This window comes from Balaenoptera ricei, chromosome 9 (assembly GCF_028023285.1).
Source record: "Balaenoptera ricei isolate mBalRic1 chromosome 9, mBalRic1.hap2, whole genome shotgun sequence".
In the NCBI taxonomy this organism is placed as follows: domain Eukaryota; kingdom Metazoa; phylum Chordata; class Mammalia; order Artiodactyla; family Balaenopteridae; genus Balaenoptera; species Balaenoptera ricei.
The window spans coordinates 27,820,071-27,843,319 of NC_082647.1; the positions used below are offsets into that span (position 1 = coordinate 27,820,071).

General features: G+C 38.1%; 1 protein-coding gene across 6 annotated transcripts in view; it reads right to left on the reverse strand.

Moving 5' to 3' along the window:
* ASB15 (ankyrin repeat and SOCS box containing 15) overlaps window positions 1-23,249 on the reverse strand; it is a 32,086-nt gene that overhangs the window by 3,051 nt on the left and 5,786 nt on the right. For 3 of the 6 annotated variants that reach the window (XM_059933482.1, XM_059933481.1, XM_059933483.1), the window contains 8 exons: window positions 18,383-18,561; window positions 16,740-16,792; window positions 16,522-16,653; window positions 15,227-15,385; window positions 8,995-9,240; window positions 6,801-6,972; window positions 4,770-5,340; window positions 4,114-4,267 (listed from right to left, as the gene is read on the reverse strand). In XM_059933482.1, coding sequence (XP_059789465.1) covers window positions 4,114-4,267; window positions 4,770-5,340; window positions 6,801-6,972; window positions 8,995-9,240; window positions 15,227-15,385; window positions 16,522-16,653; window positions 16,740-16,792; window positions 18,383-18,489 — 1,594 coding nt within the window. In that variant the 5' untranslated portion in view covers window positions 18,490-18,561. Of the gene's footprint in view, window positions 1-3,041; window positions 3,154-4,113; window positions 4,268-4,769; window positions 5,341-6,800; window positions 6,973-8,994; window positions 9,241-15,226; window positions 15,386-16,521; window positions 16,654-16,739; window positions 16,793-18,382; window positions 18,562-23,249 lie in introns of those variants that run through there. The other 3 variants (XM_059933485.1, XM_059933484.1, XM_059933487.1) reach the window with 3 other exon arrangements.

A 23,249-nucleotide genomic window follows, 5' to 3' on the forward strand; every position in this document is an offset into this window, starting at 1 on the left:
CAGGGTGTTCAACTACAATATGTTAAATGAATGAATGGACTTGATTAAAGAAAGCAAATGCTCACATCTCCTTCTATTTATTTTTTAGAATTGAGTATTTGAAAGATATGTTTCTTTACTTCCGCTCTCTCCTACCAATCTTTTTGATGAATAGTTATCTGTGAAACATCTGATACAAATGATTCCATATATCCATTATTCAATCTTAGGTTTGTTTCAGTGTCTGATACCTAAACATTTTATATTTTCCAAAAAATCTACTAATGTTATTCAAATAGCTGATGTTAACCTTTATTTTCAACTCTTACTTTATCTCTAGTACCTTTATCTATAGTATAATTACAGTACCGATATATTCTCCAGCAACATGAGCTAGTGAAAAGGCAGCATTGCACACAGACTTAGTTGTGGGCTCTGGACTCAGTCGGCTTGGATTAAAATCCTGGCTCTGCCACTTCGTATTTGTGTGATCTTGGACAAGTTATTTAACCTCTGTGGTCTCAGTATTCTCACCTGGGAAATGTGGATAACCCTACCTTACAGGGTTGTTTAAAGATCGAACAAATTAATCCATGTAAAGTATTAGAAAAGTGCTTGGTACATTGTAATCATTCAATAATGTGAATGATCACTCAATTCAATAATCAAAGAGATCACACTTCTGTTCTATCTGAGATTATAAACATTCAAATTATCTTGAAAAAATTAAAACAGTGTTTTTGAAAAACCATTGAGGCAAAGTTATTGTTACCAAAATAGGCAGAATAAACCCACCTTTTTTAAAGAATTACCATTTTATTTTTTTCCCCTAACAAAGCCTCTGCCCTACGTATACCTGGAGGAATCCTGACATCCAGTGGTTAACCATACTTACAGCAATCAACTGACTTAAGCTCTAGTTGCAATGATGTGTGACTGAAACAATAAAAACCTTCCTGGTCTTATTCTTACTTGGATTGCTTTTCTAAAGTCATAAGAATTGGTCATTCTTTTGCAATACAAACACATGGACAATGAATTACCAATTAGAAGCAGAATCTGTGCTATGACAGGAAGCACAGTGGTATTGGAGAAAGAGCCTGTGTTTTGACGTGAGACAGACCTAAGAGTTCAAATCCTTGCTTTGTTATTTTCTGTCTATAACTCTGGGAAATGAATTTATCTAAGCCTTAGGGTTTTTTCCTTTACAATCTCCAAAATATTTTAACTCCTCTATTGTAAAATAAAATATAGATAAAGCCACTGCACAAACATACAGTTTCTTAAGTTATTATAAGTCATTATCAGGTGAACATCTTTAATCATTTCCCAGGTCATGAACAGAACTTCCCCAGCCATAACAGAATTTTCTGTTTAATGCTCGTTACTGGTCCTATGTCATTATCTCTTTAGTTATTTTGGTTTGTCTGAAGCTTATTTTTTAGTAGATTCTTGAGAAGGTGATCAGAAGAGTAATATTGTTTAAGATAATCTGAATTTTTCCCTTATAAGTCACTTGTTCTTTTTACCTACATGACCAAAGGGTATAGTAATTTGTAATTTTCAGCTTCAAATCTTTTTTTATTACAGAAAGTTTTTCACAATACACGTTTTTGTATTTGTTCTGTTCCTTTGATTTGGTTTTCTTTTTCTTTAGCTGTCTTCAAAACTGTCCCTGTCTTTCAAATCCTTTTATATATCCCTTTATTTCCACTTTATTTTTAAAATTTTCTTTAATTTCATCTTCTATTTCTCCTAAGTCATTATCTATTGCATTATTAGCTCTTGCTTTCATTCCAGTTCAGTCTTTATATTTGAAATTAATTTTTTGTTTTTCATTCTAATTCCTTCCTCAGTACTGTTACCTCATTTCTGAATTTTTCTAATACTGACTTGTGTTGTTCTTTCATGTCTTGTGTCATTTTCCTTATGCTTTTTAGCTTGTTTTGAAACAGAGGGTTTCAATTTTAATCTGTTCTGAGGGCATGTTTTTCTGGTGTGCTTTTGTTGTCTGTGGGGATGTTATTCTGTTCCTCTTTCTATTTTTTCTTATAATAAATTTATATGGAATTTGACTGGGATACTTTCCTGTTGTTCATTTTCATGTGAATTTAGTTTTCCTGACTTTCTAGAAGGATGCTTGGGTCAAGATAGCTCTTCTAACTTTACAGAGCTCCCTATTCTGCTGTCTTCTTGCATTGATCCAGAATATGGTGGTTGCTCCCTGAGGTTTCCTGATTCTGTTTGTCGCCCCCATGTTTATGTGGACTCTCACGTCTCTGTCCTGCTTGATTTTGACTTCATTGCCAGTGTGTGCCTTGGTTCAGAAGGGGAGCTAGTTTCAAGAATTTATAGGGCCCAGAATATTTTGTAATTCCCCTTTAGCCTTAGTTTTTTATTTATAAAAATTAGCAATGGTAACGCAACTCTACAAGTTGGGGGGATTCATGACATACTTTACATATACATTTCAGATACTTCATGTAACCTTACCATAATAAAAATAACATAAAATACTAATAATTTAGTTTTTAAAATAGCTAAATTTATAAGTGTTTTTAATGCTGTAGGCTTTATGCTAAACACCTTACGTGCATCATCTCTTTAAATCCCGACAACAACCTTATGAGGTGAATACTATGCTAGCCCCATTTTGCAGTGGGAAAACCTTGTCATAAAAAGGATAAGTAACTTGCTCAAAGTCACACAACTAGTATGACTATCTTGGTCTTTTTACAGGAAATAAAAAATTCCCCTCCCCTCAATGAAACAAAAATGATGCAATAAATTGTTGCTTGTTTCCATGAAAATATCAGCCCTGAATGACATATGCACTATATGACCCAGCCATCCTACACCTAGGCAAGGCCAGAGTTCCATCCCATTCTAGGTCTATCGGACCCCAGAGGTCGATTTCTAGGCTCACGATACTATATGATTCATCAGATTCTCTAAGGTTCCTGTTTCAGTTGCCACAAAGTCTCTTGTACCGTCCAACTCATTCCAGTGGAAGCACCACGTGAGGAAAATCCAAGCTTACCTCCAAATCTGCATTCAGTTGAACTATCACTCTTTCTAGCCCATCAAAGTCTCCATCCTTCCTCCAATTTGCGTCTCTTGCTACCATAGTCAAAATGATCCAAATTCAGATTATATATTTTAATGTATGAGACTCTGATGGAAACAAAGTGCTTAGATGAAAACCACTATATTGCCCATTTCTTTTTATAGAACTTTATACCTAACAAATACGGTATGTGAATCAGCTCAGCGTTTCAGTTTCATCTCCTTGACTATAAAATATAATCTACTAATTTGCATAAAATTTGGCTGATCCTGAAGACTAGGCTGTCATGGTTTTTCACATTTAAACTTGATTTAGGTGTACTAAGAGTGCCAGAATATTTAAATGTAATGCCAAGTTCTATGATGCGTCCTCGGGCTCTATAAAGTGATGTCCATGTAGGTTTTGAAAGTTCATTTTTCCAAACTCATATTTTGAAGGAGAAAACCTTTCCAGCTTATGATTTTTTTTTCTAGTTTCTATTTGAATTTGGAGTAATTTTAGATGTACTTTTATTGAAACTTTTGTAATATGATTCACTTTTATGATTATAAGTAAACTTTAACCTAGAGAATACAAAATGGTCTGCTTGTAATACATACTTTTGATGGTAGGAATTTGTCAATAAAGACCCAGAAGAGAGCATATCAAAAGGATAATTCTAATTCATTCCATTCATTCATTTACTCAATATTTATTGAGTATTTACCGCTTACTAGGCATTATGTTAAGTCTTGAGAATACGAAAATAAACAAAACAGATCCCTGCCCACATGGAGATTACAGTCTATATACTTTATGATATTATAGAAGTTAACTTTTAAAAAGTGAGTTCTAGTCAGAATATAATATAGTAATAGTATTACTCATTATACAGTTAAAGAGTTGGAAATTATCAAGAAAAGCAAAAAATTAGTATCTTATATCAGAAGAAGTATTAAGGATGATTTGAAAAAACAGATAATTCTGAAAACAAAGTAGCTATGAAAAAGTATCAAAAATGACATTAAGAAATTTCCCCTATATACAATCTCCATAAAAAATTTTGTAGGAAAAACTTTTGCTTTTACCTAGTCTTTGACGGATTTCTGGCCATTCTCTCTGTACTTCTAGTGCAGATTTCAGTTTAACACACAGAGGGATATAATCCATGTAATCCATTAATACACGAATAACGCGGCCTACCAAGTGTTTCATCCAAGGAACTGTAATAAACTCACAGAACTGAGAGAAGTGATAAAATTGAATTTAGTAGTACTTTTAATATACTATATACATAAACACTTAATTTTGTTCTGAAATATTATCTGTCTTTTTACAGGAAATAAAAGTTCCCTCCTTGTAATGAACAAAAAAAGAAAACGGTTTGCTTGTTTTTGTGAAACTATGAGCCCTGAAGCACGCGTGGCTCTGATGTGATTGTATTCAGCACAATGTGGAAGAATCATGCTTCTTTCCATGCTTCTAGCCCCAACGTTCCACCAAATAAGCATAAATTATTGATATATTTTCCCACATTCTTCAACATTCGGTTTCGAATTCAAGAAAAATACACACTTTTTTTCTTTGCCTAGTTTTATGCTTATTTCCCCATATCACTGCAAACAAAAACTCAAGAACAAGAAAAATATAAAAGTTGGAGTTGATTTTTCTTTTCTTCTAACATCCCTAATGAGCAAACGTTAGGATGATGACCCAATATGAAGAAGAGAAGGATGTAACTCACCGGGTTATCTTTTACGACACAAGACATCCATCTCGGCAGTACCTCTTCCTCTATCTCTGACCATACAGTCGCATTTCCAAAGATGTCCCCGTGCATGCAGTCAAAGCACATCTCCACTTGATAGCCGTTATTCAGCAACAGCCTGAGCATTACCTCGTCATTTAGGGCATACTGAATGGCACTGGGGAAATGAGTGTCATTCACATGCCTGAAATAACAATTGACATCAGCTCCATGGGCGAGAAGCAGCCTGACAATTTCATGATTGTTGGCCCTCACTGCCACAAGAAGACAGTTGAGGGGATCTAAGTTTGGGTCTGCACCTGCAGCCAGGAGGACTTCTATGCAGTGGATATCATTATTGCAAACGGCGAAATAGAGGGCAGTCTTCCGTTCATCATCATAGCTCTTGGAAATGTGGTCAGCAAGCAGCGTATTGACATCAAAGCCATTTTCAATAAGCAGTTCTAGGCACTGCGCATTTTGTCCATCTGTTGCTGAGTGGATTGGCGTTAGCCCACTTTTCTGGATTGCATGTTTGGATGTTACTGGAATAAGATATTTCAGTGCACTAAAAAAAAATCAAATATCCACATGGCATGAAGAAAATCAAGAAATTAAATAAACCAGCTTCCTCACTAGACAAGTGAATGCAATTTACTTAGTTTCCTTTATTTTCTCTAGATAACCTTACACAAAAACATATAATCTTTGTCCATTGACTTACTACTTTTCAGTTTAGTGTAATTTAGTTTAGTTTTGATTTAGCTTCCCAGGCTAAATATTCCTGGGGAAAATACTGGATCTTATGTATTCGGTCCTAGAATTGTAATTATTCAGGAACCCTCCCCATCTTTCAGTTCTTCTCTGAACAGCATAATATCTATAATCAACCAATGCTATGTAACGAAAAAAATATAATAGGAAAGTAAGTCCATTTGATGCCATAGAAGAATGCTTCACACTCTTGACCATTAGAACATGGAGTCACAGGAAGTTAGAGATGGAAGTGACCTTGAGCATCACTGAGTTCAACCCCTTTATTACCAGCAGAGCCATATGAAGTCTTGAGAAGTGAAATGACTTGTCCAAGGTCACATAGATGTAGGGCAATGACTACAATTTAGGCCTCTTGAATTCTCATTTGTTACTCCCCTTTCACTGCTTCCGGAGCAATGTATGCTTTAATATTGGCCATGTACATCCTGTCTGCTTACTTGAAATTGAATTATTGGCAACAAGAAGAGCCTTTGTTGTTCCATCAACCTTACATCAGGTCAACCGAGACAACTAACCACAGCTTATGTTTCAAAGAACCTGTGACAAATAGCTGTGAATTTCACACTTGACTGATTAACTAGAGAAGCATGAGAGCCACAGGCAAGGATAAGTTGATCTCTTGTGCCTAATTCAGAGCTACTATGTGTGAATTTATGAACTTTAACAATGTGTCACTTAGTGCCAATTACGTGTCATTGGCTACTTAACTTAGCCAATGTCACCACTGAAATTGTGATAAAGCCTAATGATTTCAACGTTTTTGAACTTATGAAATATACTTAATTGCCTAAAACCATCCTTTCATGGTGGGTAGTTTAATATAACGATTATAGATTTCTATTGATATGTTGGCGGTGATAAAGATTAGAGTAACACAAACTTTAATCCTTTGCCAAGGACAAAATTTTTAGAAACCTGTAGCCATCTGTTAAACATATTAAAAAAAACAAAAACCCAAAAGGCACATTTGGGCGGCTTGTGCAGAATTCTCACTTATAACTTACTTTCTTCTAAAAGAAAATATCTTTTCATTTTAAAAGTAGTATAAATTCAATGTGGAAATTTTTTAAAGTAAAAGAATATAAAAAGAATGGGGAAAATCAAACAAATATATAGATATACAAAACTTGTGAACATTTTGCCTTTTTCTTTTTGGATTTTGGTAGGTGTATAGATAGATTTGGGATTATACCATATATACAAGCTTGTGTTTTTCCACTTGAAATGATCATGCTATGATTTATTACTCACAGATAATGTCCCTCGTAGGCAGCTCGGTGTATAGGAAGATGCCCTGCTCTGTTAGGTATGTTTCCACTTCCTCCATATTCCAGCAGGAGGGAGACGCAGTCAGGGTTGCCCCCTCCTGCTGCCTCAAACAGCACTGATGCCCCGTCATCCGCCAAAGCAAGCACATCCCCTCCTGGCAGTATAAAACATGCGGCATAGTGATAGCTGGACAGACTGTCAAGATAATCTCCTTAAAAATCACCTGTTGTTTTCCTTTCTGGTTAGGACTTAAAAGTATAAAATTAGGGGCTTCCCTGGTGGCGCAGTGGTTAAGAATCCGCCTGCCAATGCAGGGGACACGGGTTCGAGCCCTGGTCTGGGAAGATCCCACATGCTGCGGAGCAACTAGGCCCGTGAGCCACACCTACTGAGCTTGCGCATCTGGAGCCTGTGCTCCACGGCAAGAGAGGCCGTGACAGTGAGAGGCCCGCGCACCGCGATGAAGAGTGGCCCCCACTTGCCACAACTGGAGAAAGCCCTCGCACAGAAACGAAGACCCAACACAGCCAAAAATAAAATTAATTAAAAAAAAAAAAATTAAAAAAAAAAAAAAAAAAAAGTATAAAATTAAGAACACCTGTGTTCTCGGTCTTTTCAATAAACAGTCATGCAGCGTGTTTCATTCTATTCAAAAATCTTTCCGTCATAAGAACATCTGAGAAATCAAGTCAATTCCCACGATAAGCAAAGGCTCCCCCAAAAAGGTACAGTTAGACTTTTAAAGACAGCAGTTAACACTCGATTTCAATAAATATTTATCAACTGTCTTCTGTGTGCAAACACCATGTGTGACCCAGCAGAAGATGCTAAGATAAATAAATCTGACTATCTTAAGTGGCTCTGAGGGGAAATGAGACAAAATATCATCAAAGAACACAAACTGTATAATATTCAAGTGACGTCACGACCAGAAGGCATGATGTAGGCGAAAGTGGTCTGTTTGCATTGTGGTTTTGTTGCTGACTGTGAGAGTTTGGGGCAAGCTATTTACTTCTGTGAACTTCCAACTCCTCATCTGTAAACTAGAGTAATACAGCTTATTTCATAGGGTTTATTTGATAATTAAATGAAGTTGCATTTGGGGGCGCCTCAAAAATGTGAGTCTTTTCCCCACAGAGGATAATGTTGTCCTAGCCTTTATTTACAGATGAGGAAACTGAGACCCAGGTGCTTAAGTAACTAGGCGAGGGTCAGACAACGGGTAGGTGGCAGAAACCAGTTTAAGAAGTCGGTATCTTAATTCTTGGTTCAGTTGTTGTATAAAGCACTTGGAGGTTTCAAAGGAGGACAACATCACACTCTGTTGGGAAGAATTAGGAAAGTCTTCAGGGAGGAGGTGTCTCAAGACATTAACTTTGAATTGTGTTGGAGGGTATTCCAGATGAGGGCAAGGACCTGACCCAAACCCAGAAAGGATGAATGCAAGGTATGTTTGGGAATATTGCTAGGCTATTTAACCGGAGTACAGGATACATATTAGGAGTAGTGAGAGATAAACCTGGAAAAACAATTCAGGATGGTGCAGTGGGGACCTGAGCATGATTCAGTGGGCAGTGTGGAGCCACAGAGGATTTTCTGAATAGTTTATTCTACTGTAGCTGACCTTTAGGGAGAGGAGCTGAGTTGTAGTATACAGTATGGATTCTCAGATGGAGAGACTGGAAACCAGGAAAATGGTTAGGAACCAATTACACTGGTCCAGGGAAGATGGGAGGATGCAGACGAGAGGGTCTGCCAAGGTGAGAACAGGTGAGAGAGAGGGTTGCTGTAGCACACGGCAAATGACCATATTTGAAACAGAAGGTGATGGGGGAATTAGAGATAAATCTAAGCTCTCAGTCTTGGCTGAGAGAAATTATTAAAAGTGTGAAAGAAGAGGAATTCAGTTTAGGAGAAGATGAGTGTGAGACCTTGGTGAGCCATCTATGTGAAAACTGGGAGCAATCAGGGCCAGGCACTCAGATTTGTAGGTCCCCGTGCATAGGGTTCAAGTGAGTTGTGAAATAAGGGTCTATTGAGGGGGCTATCGAGGGATGGGACAAAAGCTTGATGCCCAGATACATTCAGGAGAGGAAGAGGAGCCAGTGAGAAGTGGAGAAAAGGAGATCCAAGAGGCAGGAGAAAAGTCAGCAACATGCAATTCCTTTCTACGTACCTTTGTGGATCAGGTGTTCCAACACATCACAGTGACCATACTCGGCCGCAACACCTAACGGGGTGACTCCAAATCTGTCTCTTAGGTGGACATTGCCTCTGTGGTTTAGTAGTAGAGCTATTATATCTTTGCGGCCTTGTTTGGCTGCTTCATGCATTGCTGACCATTGCTTGACACAGGGCTGGTCAAGGCTGGTGTGGTGTTGAAGCAGGACAGACACCATGTCATAGGAGCCCTTTTTTACAGCTTGAAGATGATTTTAGAAAGAATAGTCAATGGTAGGCATATAACATGAATACCTTACATGGCATTAAACTAATTACCTGATTTAATATCAAAAGAGATATTAGTGATTTCTTTTCTTGTATTTTTCATACCCCTTCTATTTCACATACCAAATTCCTATTGTGGAGTGTAAGCATGCAAGATGATACTGCCTTTTCTTTAAGACCCTGACCTGAGGATGGGTAAGAGTTTCATGGAAAACAGGATGCCTATCACTAAGGAAGCTGTGTGTACTCTTTCTAAACTTCTGTTGCTTCATCAACAAAATCAAAATAACATCAACTTTTGTATAAGTTAAATAAATTAATTAATGTATGTGAAATGCTTAGTATATACTAGGAGCTCAATAAATGATAACCATTATTATTACTATAATTTCATCACTTCTAGGATCACGGAGCCACATGTGTAAATAATGTTTATCAAGTTTTTCTCCCTCTAGAAAGAGTTTTTTCCCCACCAAAGCCAGCAGTAAGTATTAAATAAACTTCTCTTTCCCATACTCTTATGAGAGGTTAGCAATAGGAATGTTTAGAATCCAGATAGGTCAGTTGTTCTTTTTTATAGGTGAAGTACGTGACAGCTAATGCACTACGTTTTCAGAGGTTCACTAAATCAGTTGTCTCTCTCCCTCTCTGTTTTTTTCTAATAGCTGAAATTACACTGTTAAAAGTTTTTTCTCCTTCGGATTGTTAATGGATTGTCCCAGTTTAGATAGAAATACTTCTCAAAGATGTAATGCATTTTCCTCTTATCAGTAAAGTAAAATCTTAATAAGAAACAGAGCAGGACGAGTGCTACTCTCTAACACTCATTCATTCGTTCATTCATCCTTTCATGCAGTTAATACGCACTGGCTATATGAAAGGCACTGAGTTAGGCACTGTGGACAACAGGAAAAAGACAGACATAGTTCTCCCTTGTGGAATTTACAGCCTGGGGAAGGCGCCTACACTGTCTTCTTTTTGAAGAGAGACTCAGAGTCTGGGCCTTTGCTGGGAAAGGCAGGAGGACATGTAGGGCCACAAAGAACATCCTGGGCAGCTAGGAGGCAGGATCCAGAAAGGCTCTGAGGCCAAGGCAAAGGAAAGGGCTCCAAAAGGCATAAAAGGAGAATGAAGACAAACTTTGCCTATTTCATTTGGAGGCAGGCAAGCCATGAGGCAGTGAGATTTCAGTTTTTCTCCTGCTCACTGTCTGAAGCAGAGTCTGCTGACAAATGCCTTTCTCTGAATCACCCATCTGCCACTGGCAGCTCTAATTACAGTGAATTACCTCATCCTAGCTGGTGCTCTTGCAAAGCAAACATTAATAAGTTAAACAAACTAAGAGATAATGTGTCCTCGTTTATCTTCTTGCTCCTATTCCATTTTTTCTACTTAGAATAAATGTATTAAAATAATGAACCTCTTCCCTCATGATCTGTTTTCCTTTTGTCTGACTCAGGGAACATGTTGATTAGAGATATTAGTCTTTTTTTCAAGAAAATAACAGCATATATAAGCCATATTCAACTTAAAAAATAATTTAAAATTGCTTGCAGTTTAATTTTTGGAACTAAGAATACATTTTATTTCTCATAGAAATAATAATCAAAATCATGGGGAACCCCTCCCAAGCTAACCCATGAAGGCATTCTTAACAAATAATTGGCTAAAATAATGAAAACTAACATGGTACAGAATTTGTGTAATGTAGCTAAGTAAAATACAAATTAAATAATTTATGAAGTAAAAACTATATTTCATATATATGTATCTTTATATGCTTAGAGGAAAGCAAGCCTCCGTTGAAGAGTTAGGGAATTAGAGAATTTTGCATTGGTTATAGGCAGTATTGAACACTTTATAGTTTGCTGGCACTTTTCTTTTTAAAAAAAATTCTGTCATTTTCTTTCTGGATATATGTGTTTTGCTCATATAATTTACTTAATATCGGCAGTGAGTTATCTTCTGACTCATACGACATACCAATAGAGAAGAGATTATGTTTTGCAGTATCTTGACAAGGATTGGAAGATTGAAAGAGGAGATGGAGTAAAGAGGATATGTATTGATCTGTGAGAAAGAACATGTCTGAAGTAAAATTAACTGAATTGCAAATGACATAATGTTCTCGGAAAATGGAGGGCAGTGGAGCTGAGATGTTGTGCCAGACTGTTCCCTCGGCTTCCTCTGTACCCTGGGACCCACTGGCCAGGATAATCTTGTGGCTATCCTACTGGAGAAAGGCTACACCAGGTTCAGAGTGATGGGTAGAGAGGGAGTCCGGGGGCAAAGAACAGTTAGTAACTATCAGATCATCACAAATCAGATATCTACACTCAGCAAGTAACTGTATAACATGACTGTAATACATCTAAGTACCATAAGTAAGGGCCAGGTGGCTGATGGGGAAGAAGGGCCCTGGAGAGACCAAAAGTGATTTTTTTTTTCCATCTAAGGAGTATTCCATAAGTAAAGACAAAGATAATGGTGGCAGGTTAAGACAAATAAAAATGGCATTGCACATCAAAATTTTTTTAAAAAACAGCACTTTTTTCTCTTATCTCTCCTTTATATGTTAATGGACTGTAAGCAGCCAATTTCAAAGTAGCCCAAAAATTCAAGAAAAAACTGAGAAAGTGCCATGGATGATCCATTTTCCTCTGAACCTAAAAAGACTTGACATAGATTCCACAGTGAACGTCCTGAAGAAGGTAACCCAAGGAGAGTCCCTATTCTCCAGAAATGTGGATGATAGGGACATAAGTGAACACCTCCATAATATTTCCTTCATGAGACTTTGGTTTTATCTTTGATGTTACCATCTGGTTTTTAAAAATATTATTTCCAAATGTTAATTCTATTTTGACTCTGATAACTCAATGATCAAGTTCCTTTCCCGTACTTTAGTTATTGCTAGAGTAGAGAGATCAACAATTGAGACTTTGAAATGCATATAAATAAATACTTAATGCTCTGCTGTGGGCATTAAGCAGTAAAGAAAAATTTAAATGAAACAAAAAGAAAACAAATGAGTGATAATCATGACTTAGTTGTCCCTTAAGAACATGAGTGGATTGAGAATAGCAAGTAGAGAATAATTGTATATTTGCAAAGTGAGATAGTATACAAACTCTGGAAAAGTGTATCTTTTTTGCAGAAATCAAAGACTATCTATAGAAACACCAACAAATACATGCAAATTCTCCATGGTATATGCCTTTACAAAAATAATAGATCACACTAATAGTGGTGAAACAACCAGAGGTGATATTCCATTTAGTATCCCTGCTCAGGAAAAGAGTTCCGTTCATTTATGAAAAGCACCATGTTTCTGTGACATAAAGGCTGGTAACATGTATGCAGAGAAAAATCATCTCTTCCTCAGTACTTGTGTTTCCCCTTTTCCTCGAGCAAGAGAAACTCCCAAGTTTTAGCTGTTCATAGTCTATCCAGGTAGACACTAAATACCCCGGCTTCCCTGGCACCTAAGTGTGGCTATGTGACAAAATCTGAACAACATGGTGTGAACAGAAATGCTGTGTACAATGTCTAGGTCATCTTCTTAGAGGCCAACATGCTTTCCCGAGGCTGCCTCTTTCCTTCCCCCTGCTGGCTGGAAAATGTAACATCTGAAAGTCTTGTGTAAAGGAGGCATAGCCCCCCTGCCAACCCTAGGCCACTCACTTCTGAAATGTTGTTGAGAGAGGAATGAACTTCTTTCTTTTAAAGTCATTGCTGTTCGTTTGTGTTGTGTGTCTGTGTTTGTTTGTTTGTTTTGTTATGGAAGCTTTACCTCTACCCTAACTATAATAATTACTTTGTTCAATTTAATCTGAATTTGGGAAGGCCGAAAGCTCTGACACAGGGCAAGAGTAAGTAAGGAATCAGATCAGAACGCGCCCACGCTGTGGTGACACTGTTCATTTAACAATTTTGTCCAGGGGCGAAGGCTTGCCTGGGAGATTTTCCCTGCCCTGTCCGCTGACGATCCCCTTTACATCCCCCCGAGTCACAACTCAAGAGCAACTTTCTCTCTGGAAGCTTCACAGATTCACTGCTTTCTTATTTCCCCAATTTACTTTGAATATACACCTTTGTTATAGCATGTATTAACACTAATATTGTATTTCAATCATATCTAGACTCTCCTACTAGACTCTTTGAGAGGAAGACGATCATAACATTCGTCTTTCTATCCATGCTGTCCAGCACATGCTGGCTTACTGTGACTTTTCAGTAAACATTGGTTGCACTGATGTTGTTGAATTAGTGTTGTCAATGTAAATACTTTACTGATGTTCAACTTGTCTAAGTTTTCTGTTACTGATATTCGAGTTGTTACTGATAGTCAGGTTGTTTAAAAAATTTTAGTGATTTTTAGTGTGGACAGGAGCTGTGGTATTGTTTTCTCGCTGTGCCCACAGCTCGTGATGCTTTATTTGCTTCCTCTGTGACTGCTGGTGCACAATCTCAAGGCTTCTCCCTCTCCTCCTGCCACGCCTACACTATTTCATAACGTCTCTCTTCTCCTGAGCGTCTACCATGTGGCAAGAGTTTTACATATTTATATTTTTCTCTAATTTTTTATAACAATTCTGCATGGTGGTGTTGTATTTTCATTTTATACTGGAGGAAACTGCGGTCCATGACTACAATCTCACAGCTAGAATTAACATTCACATAACAATACTGTATTGTATATTTGAAAGTTGCTAAGAGAGTAGATCTTAAAAGTTCTTGGGGTTTCCCTGGTGGCACAGTGGTTAAGAATTCACCTGCCAACGCGAGGGACACGGGTTCGAGCCCTGGTCCCAGAAGATCCCACATGTCACGGAGCAACTAAGCCCGTGCACCACAACTATTGAGCCTGTGCTCTAGAGCCCACGAGCCACAACTTCTGAGCCTGAGCACCACAACTACTGAAGCCCGCGAGCCTAGAGACCGTGCTCCACAGCAAGAAAAGCCACCGCAATAAGAAGCCCACGCACCGCAACGAAGAGTAGCCCCCGCTCGCTGCAACTACAGAAAGCCCGTGAGCAACAACGAAGACCCAACGCAGCCAAAAATAAAATAAATAAAATAAATAAATTAAAAAAGAAAAAGTTCTCAACACAAGAAAAAACAATGTGTAACTGTGAAGTGATGTATGTTAACTAAGCTTTTTGTAGTAATCATTTCATGATATAGACATATATCAAATCATGTTGTATACCTTAAACTAATACCATGTTATATGTCAATTATATCTCAATAAAATGGGAGGGAAAATAAATCCAAGGATCTCAGGTGCCAAAGCCGAAACTCTTACTCCACACCTATGTCCCTAAGAGAAGGAAAGGTTATCTTTGGTCATTTGTAGTTAATCTCATCTCTCTCTGCTTCTACAAACAGACCTGCTAATTCTTATCTGTCAACAAGCAGCACACAAGCCTGAGAAGACGGTGATAGATAATCGACACCTTCAGGCTTACAATCATTCCTGTGTTGTGTCACAGCGGCAACCTCCTAGTGGTGCCCAGTGCTGAAACTGTGTGCTCAGAATCTGCTGGATCTCCTGCCTTTCAGTTCTTCTTCCTTGTCCTGCTGTGGACCTGACGTCTCTCTTTGGAATTCCCTTTCTGCTTCTTTATTCAGGCTACAGATCACACATGCAACTTCCTTATAGTTGGACACCAGTTAGAGAATATTCCTTTAGAATTGCCACTCCTGGCCTCATAAAACTCCTCATTTGGGTCCCTCCTGATTAATTGTTGCTGAAAGAGCTTTCACATTTGACCTCTTTGTGAGACAGAAAAACAAAATCATAGGACAGGTGAGATGGGGGTTAGGGGAAGACCTCAGGGAATGGAAGGAGATGAGGTCACAACTTTAGCCAATCAATACACAGTGGTTTCCAATAAGTACTCATTAAATATTATTTATCTCAAATTATAAAAGTTCTAAAAAGAAAGGTCATTTACCAAGCAGAAGGGGTGTCTCTCCTTTGTCATTTTTGGTGTTTGGCCACACTCCTTTCTCTAGTAATGTTCTTACATTTTCCACCAGACCAGCTTTGACTGCCAAAGTCAAGGGTGTTTCTCCATCAGAGGTCTTGAACTCCCAGAGCGTCTTATAGGATGCTGAGATATGAAAGCAATGTGTAAAGTTAAAAATCTTTACTTAAAGGATATCATATAGATCAGAATGATGCAATATTATCTACAGTAGATTGAACAAAGTCAACTGATGAAAAAGGGAAGACTAAAAAGAGATATGATTAAAGTCTAGCAAATGCCAGTGAGTAGAAGTAGATGAGCGTGGGCTTGCTAATCAAGTTGACAGCTAGCAAACCAACATCTATGTCTCAAGGTGCCTTTTTTAAAAAATGATAATGGGTTGTGAATTCTCATTTCTTAATAAATTGTAAAATAAATCCCCGATCCTTTGTGTTTTTATTTAAACTGCATCTGAAATTGCTTTTTATCAAATGAAGTCTGTGAATGTGGGAATGAGAAGTATTTGAATGAATGTATCCAGTCAGAATATGTCAGAAAAGAAATACCATGCTTAACATCATCTATTTCTGTCTGTCTGGCTATCTGTCTACCTGTCTAATTATCTGTTTTTAACATTTTTTTAGCTGGCTGGATAGCTGGATAGCTAATTATCCAGTAGCTATCATTATCTCCTACAGCAGAATCAGGGAGCAACATTGAAGGTTGAAAAGTAGAGCACTTTCAAATTGTTTTATAAGATGCTGAGACGTGACAAATGCTATGTTAGAACATCAGAATTATTATTAATATTTAACCCTAGGTAGGCTTACCACAATAATTATTAATATTTGCATTATGAAAAAGTTAATGTAATATAAGGATAGATATTGTAAGTACTACTTGTTGTACTAAATAATACTCTTTTGGAAACCACTAACTCAAGAGACAATTCAAGATGAAAATTGAAAACTGACTTCTAAAACCAAAAAGCTTTATATTTAAATAAATTAATTCATGCTGCAGACAAACTTTTAAGTGATGATCACAAACATCTTCCCACCAACCTATGCCATATTTTTAGGAGGATGCAAAGGGTGAGCCCTGACCCCACAAAATGTACTGATCTTTGTACTCAGTTTAAAGCATGAGTACTGCCTTTTCCAAACTGCAAATCATCTGTTATTCTAATTTTTCTTTTTGCTTGTTATGTTCATTGGGATTACTCCATAACATCTACATTATGGCTTCAGTTTGGTCAAGGGGATTTTATGTTCTCTTACCATCCAGGACAACCTCAAGTATTTGTCGAATGGGTTGAACAACAGCTTCATGCAATGGAAACCATCCTTTTTCATCAGCTTCATCCAATGCATATTTATATTTCACATACTCCTGGAGCTCAAGAATGCAACCTAAAATAAACCCATGGGCTGATAACAAATCTCTTGGCCAAGTAGAATCTCCAATCCATCCTACTGTAGGCGATACATCCACTTACCTTGCTTTATGGCCTCCACCAGCTTTCTCGTTTGATCACTTAGTGGTACAAATCTACAGAGAAAGAAAAACAAGCTATATTTGTATTCATGGTATACTTCAAGGAACCAAAACATTTATTTAGTTTTTGCACATACTTTTAATAATCAAGAGCTATAAGAAATGCACACAACTAATTTTATCTACTTTAAAAGCATAAATGTCTAAAAGTCAGATACAGAGTGTATTTATGATACATTGGACCTAAGAACATTAGTGAAGATGGAAAAACAGAAGATTATAACATCGTCTCTGAAATTAGTTGTAGGCAATGAAAAAGGGGTAAACAACTGGAGTCAGAGTCAGAAGAGCTGGGTTCAGGTTTTGCGATTTTGTGATCCTGGGGAGGCCAGTAGCCTCTCTGGATGGTGGTTCCTACGTTGGTAAAATGAGGGGATTAAATAGGAACATCTCTAAGGCTTCTCCCAACTTTAAAAACACTATGCTCAATAAAGGTTTGTTGCTTTGAACTTAATAATTGCTAATTAATGATTGCTTACTTGGGAGTGTATGCTCTACACTGCATGTTAGAGTCTTTAAACAACCGATCCACAAGTGAAAAATAGGCTGAGCATCTACCGAACAAACTCCCAATCACTGGCCCAGCAGGTCGTTGTCAACCCTCAAGGAAGTTCTCTGGTGTGTGTGTTTATTCAGAGGCAACAAGGTATTTCATAAGAAATTGATTTAATGCTATTAAAGCAGAAGAATTCACTGGTATTCTAGGACTGTGAATGCCTTCCTGGGAACTCTGAAGTTTTAAAATTGTTTCAGATGAGGGAAAAATTAACGAGACCAGAAATTTAAATGTAATATGTCCATTTTTTAAAAGCTCAAAAGCAATAATTTCATAGCACCGAACCTTTTCAAAAGCACTTCAAAATTTCAGAATACAGGATTCTAAATACTATAATAGAATGTAAAGGTAAACTAAAATTTGTTTTTGTCAGAAGTATAATGTATGCTATTCAAGACAAAAATTTTACTTTGGCAGTTTTAGACTCTATAACTCTTGCCAGCACAAAACACCAATTTTATGTGAAATTTGTTAACTGCTGTCACTTGAATAGTAGATAATTAAATAGGCTCTGGTTTATATATTACTTTGTCATATATAATAAAATCGCTCAACTCTTTTCCCATTCATTAAACTTACAAGCTAGGTGAGTTAGCATTATTCTTCGTATTTTAAAGGTGCAACATGGAATCCATTTCTTATAAAGGCTGCCTGAGTCAGTAGCAGAACAGATTCTGTATACTTATCTATACGTTAGTCGTATAAACAGTGCTTGCAAATTTGTTCACATTATTTATTGTCCTGTTTGATTCCATAGGAATTTAGGAAATAAGCAATTGTATATAACCAAATTCAACTGGGAATTTCCCATCTAGGTAATCTCCATATTCCACAGGAGACGGGGATTTGTAGAAGATCAAATAGCTAAACCTGTGCACAGTAGCTCTTGTACGGTATTGAATTCCTTGCCAGAAAAGAAAGGGAAGCATTTTCCTGGGGGAGGGCTCAGGAAATGTCATTCATTTCATTTTACAACAAAATGAAGGCCATGAAAAAGTTTTGGTGAGGAGAGTCCATTTGAATGTTACCTTTCAGGATAAAACACAGTCTTGCTGGCTTCAGTGGATTCTTGAATACTGAGCTGCACATCATAACTTGTAAGATAATCTTCATCGGAGTCATCATTAGCATCCATGACTGAATATAATTTTGAAAGAGGCAAATTCTTATTATCAGCAAATGCCACAGAACCGCATATAGAGTTTACCTGAAAGACGCAAAATGAAAAATTAAAATGCATTCACTTTTCCTCATTTAACAAACACAATGCAGTTAATATTTTAATCCATATTGTATATATAACACCCATTCTAACTTTTGAAACCTTAATTACCTGCCCTTTGGGTGTCTACATTTTCTAATTTTTGACTTTCTTTTGAGTAATGACTATAGTTGGGCTTACAAGAATTACTTTTTCCACACTTCTGACTTATACTAATTTGGCCCATGGTTTTTCTCAAGACATTGTTCTACACAGCACATTAGAAGTTCAAAACTCTGAGAAGACAGACAGGGGTAGGAATAAAGAACAGTGAGCCTTTCACATTCTTTACTTTTTCTTTATTCTCTGTCTGTTGTGTGTGGGGTTTTTTTTGCTGATTTAGTCCTTTCTTTACATGCCTGGTTTGAGTTGGCTGCCTTGAATTGCAGTTATTTCTGTATTTGTGTTCAACTCCTTCTACCAAAATCTACATTCTTTGAGGTGAAGGGCTCTACCTCACTTATCCCTGCATCTCCTGCAACTCTAGAAGGTGCCTGGCATGAGGAAGCTTCCCGATGAACATCTGTTGAATTAAAGTTGGAGAGAACAGGACATCACAAATGTAGTGACTTAGCCCTGCCCTCGGGAAATTTGATAGAGCAAGTGGAGAAGACACGAAGGAAACTTCAAATAGAAGGAACTGAGAACTTTTAAGCACTGTTCTTCTTGAGAAAATACTGTCTAGTCTCACAATGAAGTGAACAGCTTTCAGAAGTCCAGAACTTTAAAATAAAACAGGAGAGCGTTAACCTGACAAAAACAGCCTTAAGCACTTGGAGGACTTCTTTACTGACCAGTTTAGATGGGTTTGATAGACCACATGGCTCTCTGGGCGCTCTAGGAAATCCACGTTTATGGACTTGTGCTACATGCATTCCTGGCCATGGAAAGATCCTTTCTCACACCTTGACAGAAGGGCATCCTTAATGCAGTTAGGGAGGCTGGAACTGCTAATATAAGGACGGGTGTGGTAAGGACCAGCTTTATTAAGTGAGGCTGAATTGTGGGAACTGTCAAACAATAAGCAGAGTTAAAATGGACTCCTGCTTTTGAAGAAAAGAGTCAAAAACAGAGAGGCTTCTGGACTGACTTACGTCGTTTATTGATGGCTCTTTCAGTTCTCCCTAATCCACTTGTTTCAATCAAATCAGAGCCACCATGAACGGTTGTGCAGGATGCGCGCTACACAAGTGTTCCTGGTTGATGAAATCCAGCCAAATCTCCCCTGCTCGAGCTGTGCACGCTGGCAGGGTGCTTCCCCGAGGAAGCAGCATCTTTTCTTCATCTGCACCAAAGCGCTTATAGCCTGTGGGATTCCTGAACTCAGCTGAGAATTTTTTAACACCAGAAAATTAAACAAAAAGAGGCCGGATTATTTAGTGTTTTGGATAATAAATGAGGAGAGATGGACATGACACCTTTTACCATCCAGTCTTCCAATCTTTTCTCAAAGTGGAAGGGCCTCAGGATTTGGTTACTCTCCTTCAGAAAGAAAGCCATGGTATCTCAGCAACCTCAAAAGTCTGACACGTGCCCTAGGGACCTTATTCACCAAATAGACTCAAGTGGTATTTTTAAAAATCTATTGTTTATCTGTTCATTGTCTACCTTCTCCGAGAACGTAACCCAATAAGAGTAGAGAATTAGTCTACTTTCAGAGCCAAGAGAAGTACCATCTTAAGGTAGGTGGACTATAAATGGGTGTTGAATGAATGAATGCATGAATGAGCTAATAAGTGAACCTAACATAATCTAGGTTCTGCTTTATTCTTAGAGTTGACCATTTTCCTCAAGTATGGAATCTTTCTTCCAACTAAACGAATCTGATTGCCCACTCTGTGTCTGGCTTCATTTTTCTCCCATCTGTGCTTTTACATCTTATTCCTCTTCATTCACAAGGCCCTCCCAGCTGTTCCAACTCATGGTCCCCATGGCCTCAAGCCCGGCTCCAGCCATTCCTCCTTTGGAAGGAAGCCCTTGCTGAAATTCTTCAGCTCCTCTCTGGACCTCTTGATCCATGAATATCTCCTCTTATATAGTATTTTTCCAACATCTGGATTTACACTCATTTTGTATTAGCTTTGCAAGTTCTTCACATTTTCACGTTTTGTATTTTCACTTGGACTATTAGTTTTCTGAGGGAAAAAAAACCCCTTATTTTCTTTGTCCTTTATATCTTTTCTCTCTAATTCCACTCCTAATCAACTATAGGAAAGTGCCATTCTCAGTGATCACTGGAAAAAAGTTGTTGACTCATTACTGGTAGACAGGTCCTGAGTCCCTTCCGGAGTATGATTAGATGATGAAGTTAGCAGTGTGGTATCGCCCGTTGCCTTTCTCACTAATGTCACTGTGGAGATGGGGGGATTGCATGGCTCTGGGATTAGTAACGGGATCCAGAGACTTTCGCCTATTTAAGTCACCAGCTTAACTCTAAACCTGTTTGAAATTTGGGCTTCCAGTACGTGAGACACCACAGACTCCTTAGAGAACTGAGTTGCTCTGTGGAAAGTTTTTTTTTTTTTTTTAAATGTCCTTTTAACTACCATCCAGTAGGATGTTATCTAAGACTCTTAACTATTTTGTATCCCTAGCAACAGCAGGATCTAAATGGTGAGGAAAGTCTTGCTACTACATGGAACATCCCCCATCTAAAATAAACTGTCTCCAACATTTTCCTGAAAGCTTGGGATGAACTGAAGACCTGTGTGCAGGTCCTCTAAGGTGTCAGACAGACAATCAAGGGAGCATCATTGGAACAGAACCAGAGACATCAAGATGCAATGAGAAGGGCAAAAGGAGATATATCTGTCTACTGCCAGCCTTTCTTTAAAGTTATTTAAATAAAGCACCAACCAGGAGTCTGAGGAAAGGCCAAATAATATTTTGACATCATTTAAGACCTATTCACAAAAACCCCACTTCTCAGTCTAGATAATTAATTGACCTTTTCTAGATAATCATTTGTCAATCTTTTTCTGGATAAGCCCATTAGTGAGATTTATGTATTCTCCATAAGTAGCTGATTTACAAAATAATTGGGACTATCATTGGAAAGTTAGCCTTTTCAGTTCAGGCACTGGCTAACCTTGCTTCGAGTCAGGAACACGTTTGATGAAAGCAGTGGATTCTCTCTCTGGAGGAATGCATGCCCACTCAAAATTCTGCATAAAATTTTAGGGAATTCATGGATCCTCTGAAGCCCTTTCATGTACCCCAGGAAAAGAACCACTAAATTAAGGATTTCCAAATGCTAAATGTATTATTCAGATATCAAGAATTTTTAGTTTACTTTCAGATGGGCTGAGTAAAATCCTAGAGTAAGATAGTGGGAAAAGGATTTGGTGATCCTGTAAGTTTTAGAATGACTTTGGTAATAATAAAAATGGTGATTATGATAATAGCCGTAAGTTATTGAGTGCTTGCTCTGTTTCAAGCACCATGCAAAGCACTTTGCGTACACTGCCTTGCTTTAAATTCTCCAATTCTACTTTGTAGGTATTAGAGATTTATTGTGCATAAGTGGAAACTTAGGCTTCAAGAGGTTGAGAGACCCACCCAGTGTCACAGAGCTGCTAAGTAGGGTCTGGATAGAGTACGGTAACTTCATTTTTAATGTCTTTCCGAAGCTGCAGGAAAACAGCCCACAGTCTGTTGTACTTAAAAGAAAACATTCTCATCTTGCTCTTAACAGCCAGCTCTTGATGACAATAACTTCCAAAAATAAAAAATAGCTTCCAGGGACACATCAATCTTTATCGTCAGCTCTGTGCAATAAAGATGTGTGTTGCTTAGGGTGGTCTGAGGTATCGTAAGCTTGCTTTTATTCCATACTTTTTGTCTTGGAATCTAAACATTACTGCCTAAAAAATTGGATCAACATTCCAGTTTGTGCCTGACTGAAGTGGCCAAGGGGTTGGGACGATGTTGCAGGTATGATGCAGGGGTGAACATGGGTACATGGTGCCTCTCGGCACTGAATTCTCTAAACTCCCCTCAATCCACAATCCAGGCTGCCACAATACTGTTGATAAGCTTGTGAGGCCCCTCAGACTTCCCCTTGAAACCTGGGAGCTCCTAAAGCATGGGACCAATGTCCTCCTTCTCCCTGGACCAGGGCCAGTATAACTTTGTTCCCGGTGAATTGCTTGGTTGGCTTGCTTCCAATTACATCCAAGTTTGTTTACATCGCTCACTCACATGCTCTGTCTTAGACATAAAAAATTGAAACCATCTCTGTGGGTTCTAAACGGGGCTGGTCTCAAGGGTTGCCTGTTTACATCACTCACTCACATGCTCTGTCTTAGGCATAAAAAATTGAAATCATCTCTGCGGGTTCTAAACGGGGCTGGTCTTAAGAGTTCCCGGAGTGGGCAGGTGCTTCCATGATGCAAGGAAGGACTTTGTGTTCATAAATATCACCCTACCTCAGCACCTGTCACATCAGTGTAATTCTGTTACATCAGTGAGAGAGTCTGTCCTTTGGGGCTTATTGTTCCATTTTCCAGTGTCCCTTTTAAAATGCCAGTAACACCATACTGGCCCCCCATGTAGGACCAGGATCTCTTGGACTATTTGCCGAGGGTGGCATGGGGTGGGGAAGATGGTAGAGGGTCTAAGACTGAATCTAGTGG